At 44.7% G+C, this 20,174-nt stretch overlaps 1 protein-coding gene across 4 annotated transcripts in view; it reads left to right on the top strand.

The window, feature by feature from the left end:
- Positions 1-20,174, top strand: part of CFAP47 (cilia and flagella associated protein 47) — a 1,065,013-nt gene that overhangs the window by 887,641 nt on the left and 157,198 nt on the right. For all 4 annotated transcript variants that reach the window (XM_063953487.1, XM_063953488.1, XM_063953489.1 and 1 more), the window contains 2 exons: positions 10,203-10,362; positions 13,235-13,329. In XM_063953487.1, the coding sequence (XP_063809557.1) occupies positions 10,203-10,362; positions 13,235-13,329 (255 nt within the window). The remainder of the gene's footprint in view (positions 1-10,202; positions 10,363-13,234; positions 13,330-20,174) is intronic.

Here is a 20,174-nt window from a genome sequence, read left to right as displayed (position 1 = left end):
AGTTGTTGTCTCTAGACAGAGACCTCCTAATACAAATACAGGTGTCGGTGCATCAATGCACCCGAGCCCTGGGAAAGATGGTAGCTTCTTAAGAAGAAATTCCATTCGCCAGGTCCCATGCAAGGATCTTCCAGTGGGATCTGTTGGACAAGTGGTCCTGGGTCGCATCTTCAGATGCATCGGCGGATAGCCCTGTCTCCAAGGACCAGGGTGTCGCTGTTGTGGTGGCTGCAGAGTGCTCATCTTCTAGGGGGCCGCAGATTCGGCATACAGGACTGGGTCCTGGTGACCACGGATGCCAGCCTTCGAGGCTGGGGGGCAGTTACACAGGGAAGAAACTTCCAAGGCTATGGAAAAGTCATGAGACTTCCCTACACATAAATATTCTGGAACTAAGGGCCATTTACAATGCCCTAAGTCAGGCTAGACCCCCTGCTTCAACACCGGCCGGTGCTGATCCAGTCAGACAACATCACGGCGGTCGCTCATGTAAACCGACAGGGCGGCACAAGAAGCAGGATGGCGATGGCAGAAGCCACAAGAATTCTCCGATGGGCGGAAAATCATGTGTTAGCACTGTCAGCAGTGTTCATTCCCGGAGTGGACAACTGAGAAGCAGACTTTCTCAGAAGACACGACCTCCACCCGGGAGAGTGGGGACTTCATCCAGAAGTCTTCCAAATGATTGTACACCGTTGGGAAAGGCCACAGGTGGACATGATGGCGTCCTGCCTCAACAAAAAGCTACAAAGATATTGCGCCAGGTCAAGGGACCCTCAGGCGATAGCTGTGGACGCTCTGGTAACACCGTGGGTGTACCAGTCGGTGTATGTGTTCCCTTCTCGGCCTCTCTTACCCAGGGTAATGAGAATAATAAGAAGGAGAGGAGTAAGAACTACTCATTGTTCCGGGTTGGCCAAGAAGAGCTTGGTACCCAGAACTCCAAGAAATGATCTCTGAGGACCCATGGCCTCTGCCGCTCAGACAGGACCTGCTGCAGCAGGGGGCCTGTCTGTTCCAAGACGTACCGCGGCTGCGTTTGACGGCATGTCGGTTGAACGCCGGATCCTGAAAGAAAAGGGCATTCCGGAGGAAGTTATCCCTACGCTATTTAAAGCTAGGAAAGAAGTGAACGCAAACCATTATCACCGCTTATGGCTGAAATATGTTGCGTGCTGTGAGGCCAGGAAGGCCCCAAAGGAGGAATTTCAGCTAGGTCGATTTCTGCACTTCCTACAGTCAGAGGTGACAATGGGCCTAAAATTGGGTTCCATTAAGGTCCAGATTTCGGCTCTATCGATTTTCTTCCAAAATAGAACTGGCTTCACTGCCTGAAGTTCAGACTTTTGTTAAGGGAGTGCTGCATAGTCAGCTCCCGTTTGTGCCTCCAGTGGCACCGTGGGATCTCAACGTGGTGTTGGATTTCCTGAAGTCGCATTGGGTTGAGCCACTTAAATCCGTGGAGCTACAATACCTCACGTGGAAAGTGGTCATGCTGTGGGCCTTGGTGTCGGCCAGGCGTGTATCAGAATTGGCGGCTTTGTCATAAAAAAGCCCTTATCTGTATTTTATATGGATAAGGCGGAATTGAGGACTCGTTCCCAATTCCTTCCTAAGGTGGTATCAGTTTTTCATGTGAACAAACCTATTGTGGTGCCTGCGGCTACTTGGGACTTGGAGGATTCCAAGTTACTGGACGTTGTCAGGGCCCTGAAAAGTATATGTTTCCAGGACGGCTGGAGTCAGGAAAACTGACTCGCTATTTATCCTGTATGCACCCAACAAGCTGGGTGCTCCTGCTTCTAATCAGATTATTGCTCGCTGGATCTGTAGCACGATTCAACTTGCACATTCTGCGGCTGGACTGCCGCACCCTAAATCTGTAAAAGCCCATTCCACGAGGAAAGTGGGCTCTTCTTGGGCGGCTGCCCGAGGGGTCTCGGCTTTACAACTTTGCCGAGCTGTTACTTGGTCGGGTTCAAACATTTTTGCAAGAGTCTACAAGTTTGATACCCTGGCTTAGGAGGACCTAGAGTTTGCTCATTCGGTGCTGCAGAGTCATCCGCACTCTCCCGCCCGTTTGGGAGCTTTGGTATAATCCCCATGGTCCTTATGGAGTCCCAGCATCCACTTAGGACGTCAGAGAAAATAAGATTTTACTCACCGGTAAATCTATTTCTCGTAGTCCGTAGTGGATGCTGGGCGCCCATCCCAAGTGCGGATTGTCTGCAATACTTGTTTATAGTTATTGCCTAACTAAAGGGTTATTGTTGAGCCATCTGTTGAGAGGCTCAGTTATATTTCATACTGTTAACTGGGTATAGTATCACGAGTTATACGGTGTGATTGGTGTGGCTGGTATGAGTCTTACCCGGGATTCAAAATCCTTCCTTATTGTGTCAGCTCTTCCGGGCACAGTATCCTAACTGAGGTCTGGAGGAGGGTCATAGTGGGAGGAGCCAGTGCACACCAGGTAGTCCTAAAGCTTTCTTTAGCTGTGCCCAGTCTCCTGCGGAGCCGCTATTCCCCATGGTCCTTACGGAGTCCCAGAATCCACTACGGACTACGAGAAATAGATTTACCGGTGAGTAAAATCTTATTTTAACACTCTGTTCTGTAGGTTTATAGGCGGTGCCTTGTGATGCTCGTGCAATTACCCACTGCCCAGCAGTCTGTTAGCCTCCTGCAAGCTAGGCTTCTCCTATAGCAGCCACCTTTCCAGGGTGAATTAGGTCCACCCTGTACTCAGATGCCCCCCAGGTTTTATGTACCCTGCTGCACATAACCTATTTCCTAAGCAATGGGGAACGCCATCTGCCTGCGGCGTCCCCATTGCCAGGAGTCCAGTGGCTCCCAGCTCCTGGTTTCAGCCTGTTGCTAGGTGCCGGACGAGGACCAGGAGACCTTGCGCCTGGTGTCCACCTGTTGCTCGGTGCCGGGCGGGGGTCAGCAGGAGGTGCAGTGTCCCGGCTCCTAGGCAACGGCCGAGACAGGTGCCTCCCGACGCTAACAGTTCCCCTCCTTGAAGAAGGGTTAAAAAAAACCTAGATCCAGGTTTCTGGGGATATTTCTTGAAGAATACTTTCTTTAATTCAGGAGCATAGAGGAACTTCTCAGGCACCCATGCTCTCTCCTTAGGACCGTAGCCTTTCCAATTAACTAAATAATGTACATGGCCCCACACAAACTTGGAGTCCAGGATTCTCTCTACAACAAACTCTTGATGTAATCATGACTGGAGAAGGTCTCCTGAAACCTCTTTCTTTACATTTTTTAGAAGCAAATGCCAGTTTAAACAAAGAACAATGGAAGGTATTATTGATTCTCAAAGTTCTGGGTAATTGAAGACAGAAAGCAACAGGATTGATTTTCTGGATGATTTGAAATGGTCCAATGTAACAGGGACCCAATTTCTGAGATGTCTGGTGGAGAATGATGTTCCAGGCAGATAACCACGCCATGTCTCCTACTTTGAAAAAGCAAGGTTTCCGCAACCTGTCAGCAAATCTCTTAGACCAGGCTGCAGCATCCTCCAAGGCTTGATGTATTTCCCTCCAACTCCTCCTGAGGTGAGACACGGGAGAAAAACAAGAAGTAGACAGTTGTGTTGGAGTGAAAGTATTAAATTTAGGATGAAGACCGGAAACACAAAAGAAAGGAGACATGGAAGTTGAAGAATGTTCAGAATTATTATACACAAATTCTGCAAAGGGTAGATGGTCAACCCAATCATCCTGGTATTTATAAATGTAACACTGTAGATATTGCTCCAATGATTGATTAACCCACTCTGCCTGCCCATTGCACTGTGGATGAAACCCTCATGAGAGACTGATATTGACCCCCAGTTCTGCACAAAAAGACCTCCAGAAACAGGCTACAAATTGAGAGCCTTTAACCGAGACGATGTCTTTTGGTAAGCCATGAATATGAAATATGTGTTGAATGAACAAAGAAGCAAGAGCCTTAGCATTATGCAATTTAGACAGGGGAATGAAATGAGCCATTTTACTGAAACGGTCAACTACTACCCAGATGACCGAGCATTTGGAGATCTTGGCAGGTCCACAATAAAATCCATTGACAAATTAGTCCATGGCTTGGAGGGTACAGACAGAGGAAGCAATTGTCCAGAAGGAAGAACACGAGGAGACATGTTTTTGACACAGACAAGACAGGCCCTAACAAATTCATGAAAGTCTGTCTTGATAGTTTGCAACCATACTGAGCAGAGAAAAGGTGTAAAGTCTTATTAACCCCTGGATGTCCTGAGGTCTTGTTGAAATGGAACTCAGATAATACAGCTGATCTGAGTTTCTCTGGAATGAACAGGAGTCCTGAAAGGAGTCTCAGATGGGGCCTGCGTCTGTGCTGACTAGACTTGAGAGGCAAGATTCATGGTGAGACCAGCAAAAATGCACCCTGGGGTTAAATTCAGCTCCAGAAGCTTAGAGACTTCATTGTTAGACAAAAAACTCCAGGATAAAGCGTCAGATTTGATGTTTTTGGAGCCGGGCCTATAGGTAATTAGGTATAGGTAATTACAAAATTGATCCTAGCAAAGAACAACACCCATCTGGCTTGCCGAGAGTTCAATCTTTTTGCACATTCAAGATAAACTACATTTTTGTTGTCGGTGAATACAGTTAGTGTATGCCTTGCCCCCTCCAGCCAGTGCCACCATTCCTCCAAAGCATGTTTGACTGCTAAGAGCTCTCGATTTCCTACATCATAATTTACTTCAGCAGAGGAAAATTTCAGAGAGAAAAAGGCACAGGGGTGGAGTTTATGACTGACTGGATCTTCTTATGAAAGAATATCTCCAACACCTACTTCGGAGGCATCCACTTCTACAATGAAGGGCAGATCTGGATCGGGATGCCAGAGAATAGGAGCAGAGATAAATGCTTTTTAAGGTCCTCAAATGCCTTCACCACCTGTGGTGACCAATGAGCAGGATCCACACCTTTCTTGGTTAAACTCACAATTGGGGCTACAATTAAAAAAAAAATGAATCGATAATTCTTCTGTAATAATTTGCAAAACTGAGGAAATGTTGAGTAGCTTAGATTAGAGGGACAAACCCATTCCACAATTGCCTGAAGTTTCTTAGGATCCATAGAAAGCCCCTTGGAGGGGATGATGTATTCTAGGAAGGCCACCTTCTCAACCTCAAATTCACACTTCCCTGAGCTTGGTGAGGATCATTTTAACATGAGCTCATTGTTCTTTGAGTGAGGCGGAGTATATCAATATATCATCTAGATAAACGACTACAAATCTTCCTAAGAATTCCTGAAGAATGTCATTTATGATATCCTGGAAAATGGCAGGGGCATTGGAGAGTCAAAAAGGGATTACCAAGTACTCATAGTGTCCTGAGTGTGTATTGAATGCGGTCTTCCCCCTGCCGGATCCGAATAAGAGTATATGCTCCTCACAAATCAATCTTAGTGAAGACTGTAGCATTTCTGAGCTGATCAAACAAGACGGAGATCAGAGGCAATGGCTATGATTTTTTGATTGTTATTTTATTCAATCCCCTGTAATCTATGCATGACCGCAATGAGCCATCCATTTTCTCAACAAAGAAAAACCAAGCTCCCACCGGTGACTTAGAAGGCCTGATAAAGCCTTTTTCTAAACTCTCCCGGATGTATTCCTCCATAGCTTTCATCTCGGGCAAAGACAGAGCATAGAGGCGGCCTTTAGGTAGTGTAGCTCCAGGTATAAGATTGATTGCATAATCATAAGGACAGTGTGGAGGCAAAGATTTGGCTTGATGTTTGGAAAAAACATCCATGAAAGACATGTACTGGGTTGGCAGCCCTTCAGGGACTGGAAGTGCCAAGCAGACCGGCATGGTCAGACATTTGGCTGCACATTCCGTGCCCCAGGAAACAAGATCTCCTGTACTCCAGTTGAATACTGGGTTATGAGCTTTTAGCTAGGGCAGACCCAGAACTATAGGAGCTAGGGGACAATGTACAAGGAAAAAAGACAACTCTTCACAATGAAACATTCTGACAAAAAAACTGGAGGGCTGGAGTCCGGGTGCTCACCCTACTGTTTTGAAGAGAACTGCCATCTAATCCACAGATGGAAATTGGTGGACAAAGAGTCTCCATAGGAATTTATTGGGCACAAGCAAATTCCAAGTCCATAAAATTTCCGGCAGCACCGGAGTCTACAAAAGCAGTTACTTCAATTGGACCAGTTATCCTAATAGGTAACCATAAAGAATTATTAAGGGAGATGGAACAGAGACCCGAGAAAACTCTCCCTGAGGTCCTTGGGTTTACTAGTTTTCTGCCTTGCGCAGATAGTGTTCGCCAGATGCCCCTTGGTCCTGCAATAAGGACATAATCCTAGACTGCGACGTCTAGCCTTCTCTTGAGGTGTCAAATGGAAAGACCCGATTTGCATGGGTTAATCAGTATTCCCCGAAACCTTTGGAACCATCCAATAAGATGAAGGTGTGGAAAACTCTTTCTCCATCCTCCGTTCCCGTATCCACCTATCTACATTGATGGCTAACTCCATAAGTGCATCCAAAGTGGCCGGGGAAGAATATTGGATGAGACAATCCTTAATTTGCTCTGTTAGTCCCAACCGGAACCGACTCCAAATTGCAGGGTCATTACAACCCCAGTCATTGGCCCATCTGCGAAATTCGGTAGAATATACCTCAGCAGAATTTCTCCCTTGCTTAAGGGAATGAAGATGGTCCTCAGCAGATGCTTCCCAATCTGGGTCATCATAGAGTATTCCCAAGGCTTTAAAGAAGGAATCCAGGGAATGCAGACTGGAGTGATCTGCTGAAAGGCCAAAGCCCAAGATTGTGTGTCACCTTGCAACAGGGAAATTATGATTCCTACTCACTGGGTCTCAGAACCTTAAGAGTAAGGCCTGATCCTGAAATACAGCTTACAACTTTCCCAGAAGTTCACAAACTGTTTACAATCCCCAGAGAACCTATCTGGGAGGTTACCTCGGAGCAGGTGACAAGATGATCTGGGTCCTACGATTTTCATCCTGAGTGTCCACATGAAGAGTAAGGTCCCAGGGCTTCTGGGTCAAACCCTGGATCTGGTCCACCAGAATCTGGGCCGGATTTTGTACTGGATCCATCCGGAGACTAATGACCCACGGAGCTTTGGTTTGTTTGGCTAGTGATACTGTTATGTTTACACTCAGTTCTGTAGGTTTATAGGCAGTGCCTTGTGATGCTCACGCAATTACCCACTACCCAGAAGTCTTTTAGCCTCCTGCAATACTAGGCTTCTCCTATATCAGCCGCCTTTCCAGGGTGAATTAGGTCCAGCCCGTAATCAGATGCCCCTAGGTTTTATGTATGGACAAGGTTATTATTGGAGGCTGTGCAGGGGTAAATGCAGTATGGTGAGACGTCCACCAGACACAACCTTACTACAATGCTAAGGTACAGACTGGGGGGTATATAAGGAGTGCACCTGAGGGCAACAATGCAAAGATAAAATTTAACCCAGATGATCTTGCAAATGCAACAATTCACAGGATGGAATAAATATAACACAAATGATTTGTAAATGCAACAGTGCACAGGATGGAATGAATGTAACACAAATGATTCATAAATGCAACAATGCACAGGATGTAATAAGCAACTTAATCAAATATAAATGCAACAATGCACAAGGTAGAGATAATAAAAAAATATAAGCAAAGGCAAGAATCTGTGTGGAGTTTCACACAAAACCTGAATTCTAGGAGAGCTGGTTCCAATAGGGTAACAAAACAAGGCAAGGTATCTACATTTCAGGAGTTCACAGAGCTGACAGGTTCACACACATAGGAAGAACTATCACCAGCAATTTGGGAGTGCACTGGAAGTGCATATAAATGCCCACCAACCAACCAGAACCCTAATTGCAAAATAAGTGCAGCTGCCCTGCTGCACGTAACCTATTTCCTAAGCAACAGGGATGCCATCTACCCGCAGCGTCCCCTTTGATAGAAGTGCCCGGCATCACCCTGTTGCTAGGCGCAGGGGGTGGACCAGGAGACCTTGCGCCCAGTGTCAGCGGGAGGTGCGGCATCCTGGCTCCTAGGCAAAGGCCGGTGACGTGCGCCTCTTGGTGCTAATAAGTACTAAGGTGGGAGGGTTAGGGTTAGGATGCTGGGAGGGATGGTTAGGGTTGGGCACCACATGTGTCAGTTAGGATTAGGCTGCAGGGGGGGGGTGAGTGTCAAGCTGTGTGAAGAGAAGGTTAGGGCTAGGTGTTAGGTTAGAACACCTACAACATAGAAAACAGGTGTTGGGTTCCTGTGTGTTGTGATGCCACTGTCGGTATTCTGACTACCGGCATCCCAAGCGCTGGGATCCTGATATTATCCCATATATACAGTGTACAGCAAAGTTCTAGGCAATAAAACACCATATGGATCAGTAAGATATAAGATATGGTCGTATTAATAAGTAGTGCAATATCAGAATTAGAATTGTGATTCTTCAATGATGGAAACTCAGGTATAAAATGTAAAGATGTAAATACTATACTCACAGTACTACCTAATAATAATAAGAACCACTGTCAGTAGAGCATATACAAAAATTTAGACAAATAGTATATGTGCAAATGATCATGATATTATGAGCTGGCGGCACTATAATGTGGCATAATATTAACTATGGGCACTGTTATATGGCATATTATAAACTGGGGACACTATATCATAATGTGAATTGGGGGTACTGTGTTGTTCCATAATGTGTACTGGCAGCCCTACAAGGTGACATAACATGAACTAGGACACTACTATGGTTCATAAAATAAACTAGGGCACTACTATGGGGCATAACATTTACTAAGGCACTACTATGGTTCAGAAAATGAACTATGGTACTATTATGCAGCATAAAACTAACTACTGCTGCAGAGAGGTGTCTCTTTAGAAGCATTGGGACAGGGGCCCCTTAAAATGTTGCTATGTGGCCCACAAAGTTCTGGCTACGACCCGGCTGCCAGGATACAAAAAAGTAAATGTTGGTGGCTCACCGCTCATGAGCTGCTGAAAGTTGCCCTTTACCAAATAATAATACCAAATAATAATGACTATAGCAGAGGATTCTTGGAGTTGTAAATGTGTATCAAGCAAGTTTATAAACTTAGTGAACTCAATTACTTTAATGTTTACAATAATGAATCAATTTAAAGTGAAGTGAAAACATATTGGCCCTCATTCCGAGTTGATCGCTCGGTATTTTTCATCGCATCGCAATGAAAATCCGCTTAGTACGCATGCGCAATGTTCGCACTGCGACTGCGCCAAGTAACTTTGCTATGTAGAAAGTAATTTTACTCACGGCTTTTTCATCGCTCCGGCGATCGTAATGTGATTGACAGGAAATGGGTGTTACTGGGCGGAAACACGGCGTTTCAGGGGCGTGTGGCTGAAAACGCTACCGTTTCCGGAAAAAACGCAGGAGTGGCCGGAGAAACGGTGGGAGTGCCTGGGCGAACGCTGGGTGTGTTTGTGACGTCAACCAGGAACGACAAGCACTGAACTGATCGCACAGGCAGAGTAAGTCTGAAGCTACTCTGAAACTGCTAAGTAGTTAGTAATCGCAATATTGCGAATACATCGGTCGCAATTTTAAGAAGCTAAGATTCACTCCCAGTAGGCGGCGGCTTAGCGTGTGTAACTCTGCTAAATTCGCCTTGCGACCGATCAACTCGGAATGAGGGCCATTGTTTCTACTGTGTCATTTTAATGCAGTATGCAGACACTGGTAGATACTGTACATTATTAATAATGTAATAAACCAATTATTCAAAAACACAAAACAACGTCTGAACTATTCTATGGTAGAACATTTAAATTCAGGATGAGTTGTGCAGTCTGTTCCCATGGAGAACTATTCAATTGAGGAATAAATTGCATCTAACAGTAGTCTAATCTAACCTGGTGTTCATAATGTGTTAAATAACATATAGAGAACAGTTAAGTTATTTATTGCAACATTTCATGTTAAAATGCTGTTACAGTAGTCATTACATTTTTAAAAAATGATTTTTTTGATCAGTTGATCAGTTTGCACCTCAACTTTGAGATTGTATCTGTGATTGCTACTTTCTTTACAAATTGAGTTTTAACTTTAAATTTGTTTTCCTGTGATTTGTTTATTTCAATTTCCTTTATCTTTAATTTGTGTGCTTAAGGAATCCCCCTAGCTGCCAAGGAAAAACTGGATATCCCAATAATATTTGCACCAGATACTATGAAACTTTATGAAGCTTTGATAGTTGTTCACATGTTTAAAGCAAATGGTGAGAACTGGGATCAAGACCATGTTGAAGAGTTAAGAACAGAATTGAAAAGGTAAATTAGAACCAGTAACTGGGCAGATTATTTATTAATAAAGAGAAGTGTTCTGCTATAACACCCTAACGATGCTACTTTACTCTGAGAGAAATGTGAAAACAGTTTAACTTACAGTATATAGAGGTGGATGCAATTGTATTAAAAATGTGATAGGTAAAAATTGTGCACAAAAAATAGTGTATTTACGTTTATATGTTGAGTTAGATGCATCTCAAGGTGTGTCATTTGCGCCATACATCAAATCAAGTGTGTATACTTGCTCCCCATGAAAGTGTAGAGACAGTGTATAAATGTAACTTGACAGTGTTGGCGTAAATGCTCAAGTTGCATTATGCTAATTGTACACAATATGATTCTGTCTTGACAATCATTATTTAAATTAGAAAAGTAGAATTTTCCATATAATATAATTAAATAAAGATACAAAATACAAATGAAACTAACTAGGGCCGGCTCCAGGCATGTTCCAGTAGAGCGGCCGTGCAGGACGCCACCCTTAAAGGATGCTGCATGCTAGCACCGCCATATTGGAGCCTGCCTGGAGCTGGGTCCTGCAGCAGTGGCTGTGTGTGCTGACGAGGGGGAGTGCTGTGCGTGTGACAAAGCTAAACTACTCTGTGCGCACTGTGCGGTGCTGGCGTCTGATGTCAGACACCGGTGCCGCACAGTGTAGCTTTGCTTTATTCCGCCCACAGCACTCCCCATCATCGGCACACGCAGGCGGGCCATGGGATGGATGCCGTTGAAGACTCAGTGCAGCTATCTCACGGCCGAACACATGTGGAGGCATGTGTATCTGGCACTCTGGGGGCAAGTGTATCTGGCACTCTGTGGGAAAGTGTATCTGTCACTGTGGGGGCATGTGTATCTGGCACTCTGGGAGCAAGTGTATCTGGCACTCTGGGGGCATGTGTATCTGGCACTGCTGGGGGCATATACTGTGTATCTGGCACTGTGGGGGCATATGTGTATCTGGCACTGTGGGGGCATATAATATTTATCTGGTACAGCACTACTGGGGGCATATGTGTATCTGGCACTGTGGGGGCATATATTGTGTATCTGGCACTGCTGGGGGCATATACTGTGTACATGTTGAGTATCCCTTTTCCAAAATTCTAAATCTCACATTTATGGGTCCCCTACTGAGATAATGACAAATATATTATATATTATGTGTATATATAGATATATTATATATTTTATATACTGTATATATATATATATATATATATATATGTGTGTTATCTCAGTAGGGCAGAAATTTTCAACCTTTTACAACTCGCGGCACACTGAACAAGATTTAAATGTTGCCAAGGCACATTCAAATATAATGGTGATGCATGGTGCAGTTGCGTGTCCTAGGGTGTCATGTCGTAGCTTCTTCATAGGTAACGCCTGAGCCACATCTGAGAAAGCCAGAAGAGCCCAACACTGCCCGGGCCCAAAATTAGAACTGTCTCTGCACCCACTAAACCCACCAGTATTGATTGTTCCAGGGCCTCAGAAGCAGCAAAACACTGATGGGCCTGGCTGTGCGTCTATGGCGGCACACCTGGAGACTGCTCAGGGCACACTAGTGTGCCACGGCACAATGGTTGAAAAACACTGCAGTAGGGGAACCAAAATTGTGTGATTTTGAATTGTGGATAAGGGATACTCACCTGTATCTGGCACTGCTGGGGGCATATACTGTGTATCTGGCACTGGGGGGGGCATATACTGTATTTCTGGCACTGTGGGTGCATATACTGTGTATCTGGCACTGTGGGGGCATATAATGTGTATCTGCCACTGTGGGGGCATATAATGTGTATCTGCCACTGTGGGGGCATATAATGTGTATCTGGCACTGCTGGGGGCATATAATGTGTATTTGGCACTGCTGGGGGCATATAATGTGTATTTGGCACTGCTGGGGGCATATAATGTGTATCGGGCACTGCACTACTGTGGGCATATTATGTGGAGCATATAATGTATATCTGGCACTGTGGAGGCATATAATGTGTATCTGGCACTGTTGGGGGCATATAATGTGTATCTGCACTGAGGGAGCATATAATGTGTATCTGCCACTGTGCTGCTGGGGACATATGTGTATCTGGCACTACTCGGGGTGTATGTGTATTTGGCACTACTGGGGGCGTATGTGTATCTGGCACTGTACATTATACTGGAGACATTATGTGTAAAGTACACTACTGTGGACGTTATGTGTAAGGCTGCTAATTGTGTGTGTAGATGGGGTGTGAAAATATGTCTATAGTCTGAAAATATAAAGTTGCAAGGCCATGCCCACTTTTCCAGGCGTGCGCATGGGGGGAGGGGAGGCATTTTCAGATTTTCTCGCTCAGGGTGCTAGTAGGCCTGGAGCCGGCCCTGAAACTAACTATAAACATATGGGCCGGGATGTAATGAAGTCCAAGTTCAGCGCCCGTGCTCATGCTGGCTGAACTCTGATGTTTTTTTAAAAGGGCAATCATGTAAAAGGCTAAAATATGCCTTGTACATGATTGCCCTTCTAAAAGACATCCAAGTTCAACCAGCTTTCCGTTCAGCCGCCGAACTGGGACTTCATTACATACTGCAGATTTTGTTTTCCCTTTTAATTAATTCTATTGTGCAGTAGTCCAGAAGGAAATTTAAATAATGTATTGTGAACAGACCACCTAGGCTTGATTTAATATAGACACAACATTAATGATTTGATAACTATCAGCAACATGAGTCAATATGCTAGCAGATATTTAGAATTAAATGGATAGTAATGCTGAAAATGATCATCATCTCAACAATGCATATTGCTGCACATGCGTACCAGCAACCTCAAACAAAATAAATAATTATATGCCAACTTTTTAAACAGCATATCCAAGACAGAGGATGGAGCTGTCTCAGGTATACGATGGATTTACCCAATTCACGGAATCCCAGAAGCTCTGCAACCTAAATCTGCTCCAGGTATAATATGAACCTATCATCGATTAAAATTTGTGTATATAAATTACTGTGCAAAAGTTTAGGCAAATATGGAAAAAATGCTGCTAAGTAAGAATGCTTTCAAAAATAGAAGTGTTTATAGTTTATTTTTATCAATTAATAAAGTGCAAAGTGAATGAACAGAAGAGACATCTAAATCAAACCAATACGTATGTCAATATCACTCCCTCAGATTGCATTCTATTATCCTCTTCTATTATCCTCTTCTGGCTGGCCTCCTAACTCTCTGATTACTACACCATTTCCTCTCATGAATCCACTACCCCCACTTCCAGTAATGGTAGGTGTCTCCCAAGGTTCTGTTCTGGGGCCCCTCCTATTCTCCCTATGTATGTCGTCTTTAGGTGAGCTCATCAACTCTTTTGTCCTCTAATATCATCTCTATGCTGATGAGACTTAGATATACCTTTCCTCCCCTGACCTCTCCCCCTCTCTTCTCACTCGTATCTCCAACTGTCTCTCTGCTATTTCTTCCTGAATGTTCCAGCTCCTTCTTAAACTTTCTGTAACATGTCTAAGACTGAACTGATCCTCTTCCCAGCTTCCCACATATTCTCACCTCACTATTTCATTATCTATTCACTGCACAATCATCTCCTCTAGCCCCCAAGTGCGCTGTCTTGCATTTATTCTTAACCCCTCTGTCTCCTTCAAACCACAGTCAATATCTCTCACCATCCTGTCTTTTCCATCCGATAAATATTTCTAGGATCAGAGCCTTTCTCATCCAGGAGGCAACTAAGACCCTCATCTCCAGATATGACTATGGTAATCTTTTCAAATCTGGCTTCCCAGACTCCCAACTCTCTCCACTCCAATTTGTTCTTAATGTTGCTGCTTCCTTTCCAAATGTACTATGCCTGCTTTCTCTTTCTTGCAAAGCCTACATTGGCTCCCCTTCTACTTCAGACACCAATTCAAGATTCTCGCACTCACTTACAAAGTCCTCACCGAATCTCCCATTTACATCTCTGACCTAATCTCCTTTCACACTCACATCTGCCCACTTTGCTGCACAAATGCACACCACCTCTCCTGGGAATTATTTCTTCACACTCCCAGCTGCAAGATTTCGCCTGTGCGGCTCCCAACCTCTGGAGCTCTCTTTATCTCCCGAAGTCCACAGGTGGGGGTTGTGCTTACAGCCCAACACCTTGCAGGACGTTTGGCATTTGCCAGAGAACACCAAGATTGGCAAATTCGCCACTGGTGCCCTGTGCTCTTCACAGATGAAAGCAGGTTCTCACTGAGCACATGTGACAGACGTGACAGATTCTGGAGACGCCAAGGAGAACGTTCTGCTGCCTGCAACATCCTCCAGCATGACCGGTTTGGCAGTGGGTCAGTAATGGTGTGGGGTGGCATTTCTTTGGGAGGCCGCACAGCCTTCCATGTGCTCACCAGAGGTAGCCTGACTGCCATTAGGTACCGAGATGAGATCCTCAGACACCTTGTGAGACCATATGCTGGTGCGGTTGGCCCTGGGTTCCTCCTAATGCAAGACAATGCTAGACCTCATGTGGCTGGAGTGTGTCAGCGGTTCCTGCAATACAAAGGCATTGATGCTATGGACTGGCCCGCCCGTTCCCTGGACCTGAATCCAATTGAGCACATCTGGGACATCATGTCTCTCTCCATCCACCAAAGCCACGTTGCACCACAGACTGTCCAGGAGTTGGTGGATGCTTTAGTCCAGGTCTGGGAGGAGATCCCTCAGGAGACCATCCACCACCTCATCAGGAGCATGCCCAGGCGTTGTAGGGAGGTCATACAGGCACGTGGATGCCACACACACTACTGAGCCTCATTTTGACTTGTTTTAAGGACATTACATCAAAGTTGGATCAGCCTGTAGTGTGTTTTTCCACTTTAATATTGACGGTGACTCCAAATCCAGACCTCCATGGGTTAATAAATTTGATTTCCATTGATAATTTTTGTGTGATTTTGTTGTCAGCACATTCAACTATGTAAAGAACAAAGTATTTAATAAGAATGTTTCATTCATTCTGCTCTAGGATGTGTTATTTTAGAGTTCCCTTTATTTTTTTGAGCAGTGTATATATATATATATATATATTGGGAATTCCACAATCAGCTAAATATATTTATTATGTGTGTATATATATATATATATATATATATATATATATAGAGGGAATACCTCAATCAGCTAATTATGTTTAGCGCACCCTGGACTTGTGTTGTATGTATATATATATATATATATATATATATATATATATATACACACACACACACACACACACACACACACACCACAAAAGTTCAGGGTGCGCTAAATATATTTAGCTGATTGTGGAATTCCCAATTCAGGTTCTTCGTTCAGAAGCTTTCCCAGAAACTTTGGCTTTTTGAGGTCTCCCCAATTGTAGCTTAGGAGTAAACCCTCTCACCAAGAGATATATCACAGATGTTCAGACATAACAAGGCTTATCTAAAAACATGATTATACCAGTGTATACAATTACGTAAACACACACTGCATGCTAGTTGGTAAACAGTATATCACCCTCACCTTAAAAGTGTGGGCTCTAGAATGAATATACAGGCAGATTGGTGGTGAATGGATAAGGTAAGATGGGTATGTATATATATATATATATATATATATATATATGTATATATATATATATATATATATATATATATCTCGTATATATGTAATGTGTGTATTTTTTCAAAGCTGAATTTTATAAAGCAAGTTGTTGAAGGATCTTGATTATTTTCTGAGTGAAGCAATCTCCTGCTGGTTTCATGGTCTGCAATAACCTGCAAACGACTTAATGATCTGTAAACATAGAACACTGTACAAAGCTATAGATTAATGAGTTTCCGTGGGATAGAGACATTTCTTTAGAACTAATGGAAACTTATAAAAATCTCACTTGAGAGTTATAAGTACACTCATACCTCTATTGCTGTACCTAACTTAATGCTAGGTTGCATTGTCCTTCTGTTGCCTATGCACACAAATTACAGAACATATAGCACAAAGCACAAAATAAAAAGCCAATGTTTTGTCACTGTTATTGGTATGCTGGTAATTATAGAATATAGAACTCTAACCTCCTTTCAACACCATTTATTCCATACTTTGTTCTTATAGCATGCACTGCATAAGTTTAAAAGTAAAATATTAGTCAGAAAACTGTTGATGTACTTGATAATATATTCAGTTTTAGGGTAAAGCTGACTATTTAATTTTCCAATTATCTTATTAAGAAACAAGCAAAATTCAGCTTGCTCAGTATTCTGATGACTATTTATATTTGCATGCTTGATTCATTACTGTCTTAAAAGAAAAAAAAACATTGTATTATATCATAAACATCTTAGTGATATTTGGTGGACCCCTTTCTTTGAAAGTAAAGCATTCATAACCTAGAACCAGAAATAACGACACTGAGACTTGAATTTTGGCAGAAAATTGCTAGCTATTTATTTGTCCCTATCCATTAGGAAACCTGTAATAAAGAAATTAATTTAATATGCCGCTCCAGCTGGCATATGGTGGCGGCCCAAAAGAACGGCTCAATTAATCTGAATTAACCTTAAATAACTAACCCTATAAATTTACTAAAACTTACCATAAACCGGTAATAGGTGACAACTCAACCCCCACAGTGACTACCCACCCTTCCTGGGTGCCCTGCCGCTGCCTTCCCGGACGGGTGGTCAAGCGGCCATAAGTCGATGGAGGTGAGTGCACCTAAACCACAACAAACTGTAAAAACACTACAGTTATCCCTACAATACAAAACTGCCGTTCTTTTCCGCCAATAAATAGCCAACGAAAACAGCCAACAACTTAACGCCAAAGCACCACATGCCAAAAATTCTTACTACCAGGGCGGGAGGGTGGGAAAGCAAATCACCAAGAGACTTAAGATGGCCTCACCTTCCCTATATATAGCAAAGCCTCCCCCTAAAGAAGGCTGTACTTTCCTCACAGCTAGGTCCACCCCTCCCCAGATGTTTAACTCTTTCCTCTCCTATACAGTCAATACTCTCTCCTAAACATCTTAGTGATATTTGGTGGACCCCTTTCTTTGAAAGTAAAGCATTCATAACCTAGAACCAGAAATAACGACACTGAGACTTGAATTTTGGCAGAAAATTGCTAGCTATTTATTTGTCCCTATCCATTAGGAAACCTGTAATAAAGAAATTAATTTAATATGCCGCTCCAGCTGGCATATGGTGGCGGCCCAAAAGAACGGCTCAATTAATCTGAATTAACCTTAAATAACTAACCCTATAAATTTACTAAAACTTACCATAAACCGGTAATAGGTGACAACTCAACCCCCACAGTGACTACCCACCGCTCCTGGGTGCCCTGCCGCTGCCTTCCCGGACGGGTGGTCAAGCGGCCATAAGTCGATGGAGGTGAGTGCACCGAAACCACAACAAACTGTAAAAACACTACAGTTATCCCTACAATACAAAACTGCCGTTCTTTTCCGCCAACAGCGAAAGACTCATCCCCAAAGTCTTTCGCACCGCCACCATAAACCTACCCTAACTCCTGCAAAGCGAAACCTAGATCCTCCAGAAAAAACATCATCCCCTCATTGGATAGATGTACTCCATCGCGCCGGAAAAGGTGGCTGTCTCTGAACTGTATCCTCGGGTGGCGAACCACCCTCCCACCGTGGGACAGCACCCACTTTGCCACCGCTCCGTTCACCTTTTTCCGGGCCTCATCAATCTGGCGACCATCCGCCACACCCCTCCAACACAATCTTGGCACCATCATTGAAAAAACCCACAATTGGTCCATGCCGCGGTCACACTTGCCAGATCCTGTATCATGGCCCACCGCAGATCCAAGGATGTCCTCTTCCCCAGGTCGTTGCCACCTAGATGGACAACCAAAACCCTAGGGACTCCATGCTTGCTGGCCTGACTCACTAACCTACTCCTCAGCTCACCCCACATCATTCCTCGCCAGCCAAGCCATCTGACACCCTGTACTCCAAGCAATGCCTGAGACCCTTCCGAGGCCACAAACCTGGCCGCCCAGTAAATGTAAGAGTGGCCCACCACCCAAATGGTCAAATAGTCTTCGAACCATCCTGAAGGGAAAAAGAGGGGTAGAATTGATTACTAAGAGGCTTATTAATTGTTTATACTGAAGGATCTGCCAAAAAAGAAAACTTTAGATCTCGCTATTGCAGCAGTCACGGCCTAGCCGACTGCACCATGTTTCGTTGCCAATTTAGAGCGCAATTAAAGACACAAAGGGGGAAAATCAAATAAAACAAACAAAATAAAAAAAGGGGGGGCGGGAGGGGAGGGGGGGTATAAAATGGGAAACACATGTAGTAACTCAGCTGGAGGTGAAACGTAAAGACCTGCTGAGGGACTCTGATTAGACCAAATTATCCGAATTATAGATTAGAATTTCAGTCCGTCAAGTCAGGCAAAAAAATCGCAAATAACTCCAGACCCCCGCTGCCGACTCATGCCAGCAACGGCGAGTAGCTAATCCCTGAATAGGATAAAAAAAGGGGGAACACCAACCAACGCACAACACCATAAAATCACAGAACTGGAACAACATAATACATTGCAATTTAAACAAAGCACCAAGCGCCAACCGACCTCTCATGTGACGGGGCGAATATATCGTCTGTAACTTGACGACTTCCATCGCCCCACCGCCTGGATTTCAGTTCTGGAGCAACCCGCCGCAGCAGCCGACGTCGCTGCGCCTATGCGAAAGGAATGGGTACCGAAAGCAGTGGGTGGGAGGCCCAAGCCTGACAAACAACGACTCAGCATCCAACGAAACTGGTATTTCGTGACTGGCAGCCCATCATAATGCAACAGCCAAGACCCCTCCTTAACGGGTCGCACCACCACATATTGCCTTGCCAGACCCACTGGGCAAACGCTCTCTTCTAGCGCTGGAACCATTGTAACCCAGCGCCCTCTCCCCACTTGATCCGTCTTGGAGCGTCGCAACCTGCACAGCAAGGACCTCTCACCCACTACCACGTCTCCGACCAGCATGCGGGAATCTGCTCTCTTGGAAGGCGCTACCAACTCAAACTCGAAAGGCCCCGTGGTAAGCCATTGAGAACGCCAAACTGAACAAAAGCGTCTCAAACCTGGACGACGCGACTCGCCCTACCGCCTCGATGACGGCCGGCAACAAAGCCGCATCGATGGGCCGCCTCCTATCCGGTGGCGACGGCGCAACTCGCACCCACCCTTTCATTGCCTTCCGCAGAACCTCGCTTTTCGTTACGTCAGGGACGCCTCGCAGCTTGCAGAAAAATGAGATGCCTGCCAAATACCGCGATACCACTGCTCGTGACCTACCGGAGACGTAAAGCTGCCACATAAAAGAAAGCATCAGCCGATGCCTGCTCTTACCTTGATGCTGACGCCCCTGGACAAACTCCTCCCATTCACTCCAAGCTTGTCCGTAAGCCTTGAGCGTGGCCGGCGTGATTGACCGCAACGCTAGACCCTCCAGTCCGGCCCGATCACCTGCCAAACATAACCAGGACAGTGAAAACCTTGCTCTTCGGCCTCAGGTGCCAAATCCCAAAATCTCTCCCACTGTCCACGCGACAAACGCGTCTGCGATTCCGTTTTCCAAACCGGGCACGTGTTGCGCCCGGAACCATAGGTTCCTACGCAAGCATGTCAAAAGCAATTGTCCGAGCACCCGCAGCACCACTAGCGATTTCGCCCTCTGGTTATTAATTGCATGCACCACGCCCAGATTATCGCACCTGAACACTATGCTGCGGTTAGCCAACCGATCG

This window comes from Pseudophryne corroboree, chromosome 2, assembly GCF_028390025.1.
Source record: "Pseudophryne corroboree isolate aPseCor3 chromosome 2, aPseCor3.hap2, whole genome shotgun sequence".
Classification (NCBI taxonomy): domain Eukaryota; kingdom Metazoa; phylum Chordata; class Amphibia; order Anura; family Myobatrachidae; genus Pseudophryne; species Pseudophryne corroboree.
Note: the sequence above shows the minus strand (reverse complement) of the source record. Positions and strands in the feature narration are given on the sequence as shown.